Here is an 11,289-nt window from a genome sequence, read left to right as displayed (position 1 = left end):
ACCACCTCCCAGGTTTCATTGGAAAGATCTTCTGCAAAGATGTAATCTAAGAGGAAATGATTAAGCAGGAAGAGAAAGGAGAAGAGGTGACTTGTCCTACAAATCCTGGAATCACCAGGCATTCCATTTCCACTTATAGCATCAGAACCTCAGAGCTGGAGGGGGTCTGAGAGGCCATCCGTCTAGTTCAGCCTGTATGTGACCAATTATGCTACAACCTCCTCTGGTGATGGCAAACCCATCCCTCCCTCTGGAGGCAGTCTGTCTGAGCGCAGCTCTGAGTCGGAAGCCTTACACCCAACCGAAATCTGCCTCCATGCCACTTCCCAAAGTGAATCCTACTGCCCCAGGACAGCCCTGCAAATATTTGAAGGCTAGTTATCATGTTCCTCCTCCATCTTCTCTTTAAGCTAAACATCCCCAGTTCTTTTGGGGGATCCTCAGACAGCATTATTTCAAGATCTGCCACCATCCTGGCTACCCTCCTCTGAACTCTCTCCAAAACAAAAGATTCAAGATCTGGTCTGATCAGGGCTGGGGATCACATTTCCTTATTCGGGACACTGCTTCTCTTAAGGCAGCCTAAGCTCACACCTCTTTTTGCTGTCTTCTTGCACTGCCAACACACATAGAGGTCTCTCCAAAAGCCCGCGATCATTTTTCCACAAACCGTTGTCTAACTACATTCTCCAATTTTGTACCCGTGAAGTTGACTTTTGGAGCCCAAGTGTTAAGATTTTGCATTAAGTTTCATCTTAGATCTGGCCCAAAATTTTATCATGTAGAAATGAAAAGCTTGTACACCATCCCATGAGTTACAAGCTTGTGGAACTTGCTATAAACTGAAACTATTAAAGCTCATCGAGTTTCAGAGCTTTAAAGAACCTTAGAAATCAACTAGTCCAAAATTTTTCCAGTCTAATCAACTATGAGGCAGGTAGATGGCACAGTGGATAGAGCATTGGGCCTGGAATCTGGAGGACCTGAGTTCAAATCTGGCCTCAAACATTTCCTAGCTATGTGACCTTGGGCAAGTCACTTTAATGTCTGTCTGCCTCAGTTTCCTTGTTTGTAAAATGGAGACAATAAGCACCTATCTCCCAGGGTTAATGTAAGGATCAAATGAGATACTGCTTGTAAAATGCTTTGCAAATCTTAAAACACCATGTAAAGGTTAGCTATTAGTCCAATCTAGCTAAAACAACAACCACAGCAGACCATAGAAAGTTTAGATAAAATAATGGCATGTGCAACACATGGGAAATAGATGGACAAAATTGCAGTATATGAACATAATGGAATATTATTGCACTCTAAGAAATGAAAACTATGAAGAATACAAAGAAATGTGGAAATATTTATATGAAAGAATGCAGCACAAGGATGGAAGAATCAAAGCAGCCATTTGGGCCAACAATTCTGGAAAGCAAGATGGAAAAAAGTGACTAAGACTTCTATACCCAAGACAACTATGTAAAAAAAAAAATTTAAACCCCCCCCCCCCCCCCAAAAAAATACACAGAAGAAAAAGCGCTCTGGAAAGGAGCTTGTAACAAACAAGTTTTTTCTTGTCTTTATTTTGTTAAAGTTAAAATTCACTTTAAAAAATCAAAAGTAGTTTGGAGTTGATGGTTTATTATGATTTTTAAACATTGTTGTTACTTCATTTTAATATTTCTTTCATGGCTGTTATTTATAATGCTCCAATCACCATGAATGAATGAAATCATTAATGGCACTTGTAAGAAACAAAAGTAGATCATAATTTCAGAGTTGTATTTTCTGGGGGCAATCTGTCCCCAGCCAGTTACTGTCCATGGGAAAGCCAGAACCCTGGGCTGGAGGGAGGTTGGATCTGACTAAAGGGAGCCAGTTCTAATATTTTATGCTCCTTTTACTCTATCCTAGGAGAACTTGAAAATCATAAAAACACAGGAAAGACAAAATAAATAAATAAGAATAATCTCTTACAGTTGTATACTTTACCATCTATAAAATGCTTTCATTTTGATGTTTTCTTTTTATCCTAACAAGACACCTGTGATGTAGGCAGGACAGAAATGAGTATTCCCATTTGATAGATGAGGAAACTGAGGCACAGAGATGAGTTCTTTGAAGCACCACAGGGCTGAAATAGCTTTGGGAGGGAGAAATATACTTAATACTTGACTTCTCTACTTTTTGTTTTTCCCCTCATCTTTTTCTTTCCTTTATTTTTTCTCCTTTTTTCTTCCATTTTCTCCTTTATTCTTTCCCTATACTCCTATCACTCTCTTCATGATCTTAAGCCTCAGGATACCAGCTCTCCTTCATTTTACAGATGAGTCCCAGGCAAACTAAGTTCCCGAAAGATTACTTGAGTTTATTTTATTTTGATTTTTTTGGGGGGGTGAGGCAATTGGGGTTAAGTGACTTGCTCAGGGTCACACAGCTGGTAAGTGTCAAGTGTCTGGTCTGAGATTGGATTTGAACTCAAGTTCTCCTAACTCCAGGACCGGTGCTCTATCCACTGTGTCACCTACCTGCCCCATTTTGAATTTTTCATTCACAGCTTTTCTTACATCACCTCTTCTAAAAACAGCCCTCTCTGTTCCTCTACCCAGGAGACCACCTCCTTGTAATAAGAATTTTTTTTTAAGCAGCAGTTCAACAAAACCAACCAACAAATTGAGTTGCAATAGTCTATGCCCATATGTCCCCATCTTTGAAAGAAAGGAGAAAAGCTCTTCTCCAGGGCCAGGCTTCTTGGTAATTACAATTATCTCACATTCAAGTTTGCTTTTTTGTTCCTTCCATTTACATAACTGGAGTCATTGCATAGATTGTGTTTACAATCTCGCTTATGTCTGTTGTTGTTATTCAAGCATTTCAGTTGTGTCCAACTCTTTGTGACTCTATTTGGGGTTTTCTTGGCAAAGATACTGGAGTGGTTTTGCCATTTCCTTCTCCAAAGAATTAAGGCAAATAGAGGTTAAGTGACTTGCCCAGGGTCACACAACTAGTGAGTATCTGAGGCTGGATTTGAACTTAGGTCTTCCTGACTCCAGACCCAGCACTTTATGCATTGCACCACCTAGCTGCCCCTGTTGCTTCTTAAAACTCAACGATACCCCATTATGTTCATGTACCCTGATGTATTAAGCCATTCCCCAATCAATGGACATCTATTTTGTTTCCAGTTCTTAGCTAATACAAAAAGCACTGCTCTGAATATTTTGTTGCAAGTGGCACTTTCTGTCTTTGATTTCCTGTGATTAAATGCCCAGAAGTGAGATCTCTGGGTCAAAGGTTGTATTATCTTTTCACTTTTAAAAGACAATATTATTGGGGCAGCTAGGTGGTGCAGTGGATAGAACTCTGAGTCAGAAGGACCTGAGTTCAAATGCAGCCTCAGACATTTGAAACTTACTAACTGTGTGACTCTGGGCAAGTCACTTAACCCCTATTGCCTCACCAAAAATAAAAAAATAATATAATAAAAAATACATTATTATTCCAGAATGGTTGGCTCAATTCCCAGTGCCACTAACAGTATGATCAGTAGATCTGTCTTTCTGCAGCACCTTCAACACTGAATGGTTCCGCTGTTTGCCATCCTTCGCAATTTTCTGAGTGTGAAGTAAGACCTCAGAGTTGTTCTGATGGGCATCTCTCTTATTAGTATTTCAGAATGAGTTTTAATATGACTTTGTTTGCAGTTCTCCTTTTTGAGAACTATTTGTTCATAACTTTTGAATCCAAGCTCATTTTAACAACGGATAGTTAATGGCTGGAGAGCATGGGAAGGGGAGTATTTAGTTACCAAAAATAACCCAAATTGCTTCTATGATTCTTTTGGGGCAACCAGTGTCCTTGCTTCCAGGCACCAAAAGGACTGAATGTGTTTTGAGAGGAATAGAGAAAAATCTCTTTTATGCTTGCTTTCTTTTCTCCCTCATGTTTTCTCTGCTTCTTTAGTCCCTATTTGCCCTTTACTGTCTTCCTGATCTCAATTCTCCCTCTACTGCTTTGCCTTCATTTTTGTTGTTGTTGTTCAGTCATGACCGACTCTTTGTGACCCCATTTGGGGTTTCTTGGCAAAGATACTGGAGTGGTTTGTCATATCCTTCTCCAGCTCATTTTACACATGAGGAAACTGAGGCAAACAGGGTTAAGTGACTTGCCCAGGGCCACATTGCTAGTAAGTGTCTGAGGCTGGATTTGAATTCAGGTCTTCCTGACTTCATGCCTGGCACCATGTCCACTTTGTCACCTTTATTTTACAGGTGAACAAACCAAGGCCCAGTAAAATTATTGATCTATGACCTTCCCAATCAGTGTGATTTACTGATTGTAAATTATAAAACTAGATTTGAACTCGGGTCCTCTAAGTCCAAATCCATTGTTCTTCCCCTAATACTGTTCTTCTGAGCTCTGAAATCCCTCAATGCTATGAGCCTTGTGATGGATTGATTAACAGCTTAACCCATTTGCCTTTTTAAAGAGGGTGAACAGAGCTGGCAGTACCTTAATCCTGGCCTGGGTGCAGGGGGAAAAGTATATTTGGGGAGGGAGGGTCTTCCCTGTGCCTTTTAAATCACTAGATGTCCACCCATTACACCATTCTTCATTTTTTTCTATCATGATGGGACCATTTCTCTTCCTTCCCACTTTCAGGATCTGGATTCTGTCTCCCCTCTTACCTTTATCAAATGCTGCCCTGGGAGCTTTCATTCACAGGGAGGTTCAAACAGGGTTTAACAGCTCACTCGCAAGTGGAAGGTGATGGAATGGAAGATCGACCAAGGATGACTGGAATAGGCTGAGTGAGTTGAAGGAAGAGTTGAAGGAAGCCAGGGAAGTCCAGAGCCAGAGTGAGGAGGGAAAGGATTTTTTCAGGCATGGAACCACCTGGGACAGTTGAATGGTTGAGTTCAAGGAACAGCAAAGAGGCCATTGTCGCTGGATGAAAGACTGGAAGGGGGTGGGGCATAAGAAGACGGAAGAGCTAGGAAGGGGATCAGGCTGTGCTGAGAATCTAAACAGGATTTTTTTCCTACACCTGATTTTAGTTTTTAATAGACCAAGAAGCTATTCAAACAGGTTTTTATGTTTGCTCCTGAATGTAAGATACTGATAACCAGTAGTAGGATAGAATTTTAATGGTAGAATTAATGAGTCAATTAGTGGAAAAGATTAGGGAGGAGGGAACTGGGGGAGGGGTGGGTTCCTAATCTTCCTCCTCCAGGCATCAAGTTGCCTTTTCAGTTCAATTCAACACTGGCCTGGGAGTCAGGAGGCCTGGCTCTTGGACTGGTCTCATGACAGCTCTGTGGCAATTTGGAATCATCCTCCTGTCTTATCTAACACTATTTGATTCCTTTACTTCGTGACCAAATTGGTCACGACTGTACCCCTGACTGTACCCCTAGCCTTTCTTGTCTCCAAACCCTTGGATATGACATTCCCTATGCCTAGAATGAAATGACCAAACAACAACAACAAAATAATAATAATAGCCAGTATTCATGTAGCATTTTAAAGTATGCAAAGCCCTTTACACATACTACCTCATTTAATCCTCATGATAACCTTGGGAAGTAAATACTATTTTATCTTCATTTTACAGGTGGAAGAAAGTGAGGTAGAGCTTGTGACTAGCCTAGGGGTCACCCAGCTAATAAATCCAGGCTGAGACTGCATTTAAACTCAGGTCTTCCTGACTCCAGGTCTAACATGCTGTCCACTGCACCACCTAGCTGCTTTTCCACACCTAGCCATTCATTAAAGCCCAACTCAAAACCAGCTACCTCCATAAACCCTTCCCTGGCCTTTCCTAGCAATAGCCTCTTCCCCTCCTCCTGCTCCTCTAATGAACCTACTGTGTACTATTTTGTCTGATAGTTCTATGTGGCTGGGTGTCATAGTACCCTGCAAGACTATAAGCTCCATGATGGCAGGAACCATGTCTTAGTGACATTTTCTATCCCTCCTAGAATGCAACACAGTGTTCTGCATATTACAGGCACTTTCTAGATGTTGGTTGAAGTATACTTAATTGAAAGTATACTGGGACCAGTTTTCTTCTTTGTGAAATGAAGGGACTACCTAGATGATCCTTTCCAGCTCTTAATATATTGTGACTCTATGAACAGATTAATATTTTACTGAGACCTGTCATTGTGCTCAGCCTCAGGTTCTACAGGAGATCCAAAATGAGCCCTGCCTCCAAAGAGCTTATAGTCTTCTTGAAGTCAAGGCTGGGATGTGAAGCAATGAGAAAAGTAATACATGCACCTCATTCTTCAAGCAGCCTTTGCACCATGAATTCCCCTCCTCTTAAAAAGAGAGTCAGAGAAAGATGGAAAGGTGGAATGAAGGGAGGGAGCAGGAGTCATTGACCGAATTTTGTAGGTAGGAAAACAGGGCTCGAGGAATCCGAAGGTGAACGCTGAATTCCTGTTTTTCCTGCCCAATGCTACTGTTCCTCATGGATCCTTAGAACCTGCCTATAGAAAGGAAGGTGGGAGTTAAAAATATCCCTGGTACTATCAGTAAGTCATTTACCTTCTATGTGGGAAATGAATGAGTATGGGGGAGGGAATGGTTTGGGTAAGGGGGAAAGAGGATATGACTTGTGAAGGATATGAGGGGAAAGAGGCGAGGTTGAGAAAAAGAATTCGTGGAGAAGTGTGGTTAGGGAAAATGGTTTTGGGGTTAGGGGCATGGGTAAATGTGTTTCTAAGTAATATAGTCAGGGAAATGGGTTTCTAAAAATGGTAGCTGGTAGGAGATAAGTTTGGGACTTGGAGAATGGGACATTAGGCTGAGGATCATGGCTGGTGGCTTTGTAGAGAATAGCTACAGGCAGATGGGTTTGGAGTGGAGGGGGATATCTGATGAATTGGAGAAGGGGAAATGAGAGGATCAACTGGAAACTAGGGAAGACAGGATTATGGAGAGGGTGGGAGTGAAACAGATTTGGGGAGGGGAAAGTAGGCAGCCAATCAGGCATGTGGGATGACCTCAAGAAGAAAACTGGATGGAGCCCTTCAAAAAGCTTCTAGGTTAAAGTGATACTTGAAACTTGATCCCTCTGGGAAGGCCCCCCCCCTCCGCTTGAAGGCCAGATCATTGTTGGGAGGAGAAAACACTGGGCCACGGCACTTCCTTACAAAGGAGGAAGAGCAGGCCATTAACAAAGGAATGTTTTCCCCAGGAGTTTCCACAGGTGGGTTCCGCCCTCTCTGCCAGAGTATATAAGGAGGCTAGCTGAGTCAAAGGTGAAATCAGAACTGTCCAAATAGACCCCTTGACAGGTGCCTGCTGTGGGACCGGAGAGAACCATCAAGAAGTCTCCATTTCTTCCTCCTATGCCAGTGGAGTCCCCTGTCATGGTAAGAGCATCAGTGCCTAGTGTGGGTGGCACCTTGGCTGCTCACCAGCTGCAGATGTGTTACTGGCTGAGCCAGCCCTCACTGATGGGAGGGGAGGGATGGAGATAGGGACAACAGAAGCTGAACCTCCCAGGAGTGGCAATGTGGTCTGGAGGAAGAAAGAACCCCTGGTCTGCATCAAAGATTCCTCTCTCCTCTTCCCCTTCCCCTATGCTCCAACTCCTGCAGTGGATTGGGTTCTGTTCATGGATTTGGGTGCCCCAGCTTTGCCCTAAAGAAAATTGGTGGGCAAGTCACTTACCCCAATTGCCTAAAAAAAAGAAGAAGAAAAGAAAAGAAAATTGGAAGAATAACTTCCAACTCATCTTGGTGACTAGGATGTGTTTGGGGAGAGGGAAAATTGAGGGGAATTTGTACCTGTGAAGGGGAGTTGGGGGGATGGGTATAGGGAAGGAGTTTATGGAAGGGGATAGGGAGATGGACTTTTGTTTATTTCTTTGGCTGAGTTTACCAGAAAAAGTTCAGAGCATGGATTCTTTATTTTCTTTATTTATTTGTTTGTTTATTTATTTTTTGGTAAGGCAATTGGGGTTAAGTGACTTGCCCAGAGTTACGCGGGTAGGGAGCGTTATGTGTCTGAGGCTGAACTTGAACTCAGGGCCGTCTGACTCCAGGACCGGTGCTCTAGCCACTGTGCCACCTAGCTGCCCCCAGAGCAGGCATTCTTAACCTGGGGTCCATGGACCCCTTTGGATATAATCCAGTGGATCTGAGAACTTAGATGGGAAAAATACAGAATATATTTCAATATAATTGGTTTCCTTTTTGATCCTGTGTATTTTATTTTTATGCATTTACAAACCTTATTCTAAGAAGACAATAGGCTCCACCAGACTGCCGAATGAGGCCATGACACAAAAGAGGTTAAGAAGCCCTGGGCTGGAGGGTCATGATGACTTTGAGACTAGGGAGCCTGTCGAGTCCTAGGAGAAGGTGGAAAATGAACCTCTCCCTTGATGAATGAAGGTGTCGTGCCTCTCAAAGGCTCAAACATGTCTGCTAGCTAAGTTAGCAGACTTTCCCAGGGCCCACCAGAAGGTCAAGTAAGTTCCCCACCGCACAAAGAGTCCCCCACTTATCTTCCCCTTCTCCCAAACCTGTCTCCTTCAGATCGCTGCTTGGATTCTCCTCGTTTTCTTTCCGGCCTGCTTCTCCCGCCACTTACACTGGCTGTCTTCAGAAACTTCGAATCTTCACCAACGCTGCTACCTTCCTGAGGAGCTGTCCCACGACCAGCTTCCCCTCCATTTGACAGGCATGGGAGCCCGGTCTGCCCGCTCCCTGCCTGCTGCACTGGTGTCCAGCCTGGAAGCTGGGAGCCTAACAAGAACACGAAGACATCAACGCAACCACGAGTCCCGATGCTCAGCTCTCCAGCTTGAAAATGTGTATGAAGCCGAGGTCCATCAGCGATCCCTGTCACCGTGGAAATACCGGTAAGCCCCACAGGCAGGAAAGAGCTTGGAGATCTGGGCTAGGGGCTCAAACAAAGCTGCCCCTTGCTCCACATATTTGCATAGGTGAAATCAGGCTCCTAGAACTGTAAAAAATGACCTTTGAGCTGGAAGTGTGGGAGCTGAAGGAACCTTAACACAATTGTAAGCACGTGGAGGTGTTGGAAGGGACATCAGAGATCCCGTAGGCTACTCCTCCCATGTGACCTAGAAGGGGAAAGGGATTTACTACCTCATTGACAACAGAGCCTGGACTAAAATTAGTCCTGCCTAGGGCTTTTTTCACAAAATTGCGTGCTGTCTGCAAGATTAAAATGGACGTCATAAAGCAGCCTTGAATGGGGAAAGAATTCTCCCAAGGGGGGAGACTTAAGAGATATGGAAGGAGGGTGGGGCAGGCCCACTCCCACTGTGCCTCGGTGATGTGGGTGGAGAGTATGTATTAGTTAGCTGGATGGAGTTTTCTTTTTAGTACCTGTTAGAATCACCTGCTTCTCTCCTGCCTGTCCAGTACCGTGAGGCTCTACCCAATGTCCTCAATAGCCAATAATTAGCCAATAATTTGATTTTAATTGCGGTAGAGATAAAGAAGAGTTCAAAATTGTTGCCTACAACAGATTTTGGCATATTCTGTGTGGATTTGTCCTATCCGCAGAGAGGGGAACAGAAATTGGAACTTCAGGCAAAATCCTGAAATAAATGACATTTAAATAGTCTCTTTTGGGATCCTTCCACCTCCCTTTCCTCCTGTCTTTGTGCTCTCAGCCTACCCTTTATCACCTTAGTTGTCCCCCCACCCAGGCAATTGAAGTTAGGGTCAGACAGCTAGTAAGGAAGTCTGTGAGGTCAAATTTGAACTCAGGTCCTCTGACTTCACGGCTGGTGCTCTCACTGCGCCACCTAGCTGCCCCTCACCTTAGTTGTTAATGGCACACATGGACTTAGGAATGTCCCGACTCCTCAGGGATATTTGCCTTTTGATCATCATTTATATTTCTATGAGTGCTTTCTTCACAATAGCTTTGTGAGGTTGTTCCTTAGATTGTGAGCTCTTTGAGGGCAGAAAGTCTTTTGCCTCTTTTTGTAACCTCAGCAGTTAGCACAGCACCTGACCTGTCATAGTCATTCAATAAATGCTTATGCACTTCTTTGTCTTACAGAATTGACACGGATGAGAATCGGTACCCCCAAAAGCTGGCCTTTGCAGAGTGTCTGTGCAAAGGCTGTATTGACATGAAATCAGGTCGAGAGACATCTTCATTCAACTCAATCCTACTGTATCAGAGGGTGTTGGTCCTCCGCCGCAAGCCCTGTGCTCTGAAGGGAGATGCTGAAGTGACCCCAGGGGCCTTCACCTTCAATTCAGAATACATCAATGTCCCTGTGGGCTGCACCTGTGCCCTGCCCCGGTCCGGCTAAGAAGGAGTGGGTGGCAGGAGCTGGCAGGATCATTGAACTCAGTCCTGTTGGTTCAATCACTATCCCTTCTGTTTAATACACCCTTCAATTCTATATCACTTGGCCAGCTCCACGATGTGGCTTAGCCCATGAAGAGGGCTAGAATGGTGGAAAGAGCCCTATGTTTGGAATCAATAGACCTGAGTTTGAATCTTGGCTCGCTACTACTTGTGTAGTCAGCACTTGAGCAAGTCAGTTAATTTCTTTGGGTCTCAGTTTCCCTAGCTGTAAAGTAAGAGGATTGAATTAGATGACCTCAAGGGTCCATTCTAATTCTGAGTCCTGTGAGCCTCTGAACCCAGATAAAGGACAGTGCCCAAGGGAATCCTTATCCCAGCCAAGACAAGAAACCTCCTTCTTCCTGTGGATTTCTCCGATGGTGGACAGATGGATATGCTTGGCCCACAATTATTTATTATTGGTGCCACTATTCTCTTCAGGTCCTGATTGCTAACCCCTTGCTGACTTTCTCTTGGCCTTTGAATTTAAGGTTCCCCAAGACTCCTGTCGCCAGGGTTGGCCCTTCCAAAGGACAAGTGGAGAATGAAGGCTTGTTCATAGCTACTGGCTCCCTTTCTATGACATCCTTCATTCTCATGCCTGGTGGGATGGACGTTGGGTGTAGGGGTGGGGAGGTTATATTTTTAATGATGTAGTCATGGAATTAAATGAAACCTGGGTTTTTAACCCAAATTTGATAATTAGGACCCCCTAGAAAAGTCCCTTAAACTCTCTGACTCTCAGTCTTCCCATCAGTAAACTGAGGACAATAATCCTTGCACCACCTCCCTCACAAGGTTGCTGTAAGGAAAGCCCTTTGTAAGCTCTGAAGCTTGTAAGTTATTTTATAATTATTATTATTATTGTATTGTTATTTTTAAGCCCAGTGGGCTATCTTTTGGTAGGTTCCTTCTTGGAATACAACCTTCCAGGTATCATTT

General features: G+C 43.7%; 1 protein-coding gene across 1 annotated transcript; it reads left to right on the top strand.

Annotated features, from left to right (window-relative positions):
* Positions 1–7,288: 7,288 nt before the first annotated feature.
* On the top strand, positions 7,289–10,911 carry IL17C (interleukin 17C). Its single transcript, XM_027845924.1, has 3 exons — positions 7,289–7,376; positions 8,547–8,872; positions 10,051–10,911. The coding sequence occupies exons 1-3, from the start codon at positions 7,353–7,355 to the stop codon at positions 10,307–10,309; spliced, it is 609 nt and encodes a 202-aa protein (XP_027701725.1). The 5' UTR covers positions 7,289–7,352; the 3' UTR covers positions 10,310–10,911.
* The last annotated feature ends 378 nt before the right edge of the window (positions 10,912–11,289 follow it).

Source organism: Vombatus ursinus, unplaced genomic scaffold, assembly GCF_900497805.2.
Source record: "Vombatus ursinus unplaced genomic scaffold, bare-nosed wombat genome assembly UNPS02005286.1, whole genome shotgun sequence".
In the NCBI taxonomy this organism is placed as follows: Eukaryota; Metazoa; Chordata; class Mammalia; order Diprotodontia; family Vombatidae; genus Vombatus; species Vombatus ursinus.
Note: the sequence above shows the minus strand (reverse complement) of the source record. Positions and strands in the feature narration are given on the sequence as shown.

Excerpts from the sequence above, each read along its gene's own strand:
- IL17C (XM_027845924.1), top strand. The coding sequence starts at position 7,353 with ATGCCAGTGGAGTCCCCTGTCATG. Across the intron at positions 7,377-8,546 it reads CAGTGGAGTCCCCTGTCATG|ATCGCTGCTTGGATTCTCCT; the intron begins GTAAGAGCATCA and ends TGTCTCCTTCAG. Across the intron at positions 8,873-10,050 it reads CTGTCACCGTGGAAATACCG|AATTGACACGGATGAGAATC; the intron begins GTAAGCCCCACA and ends TTTGTCTTACAG.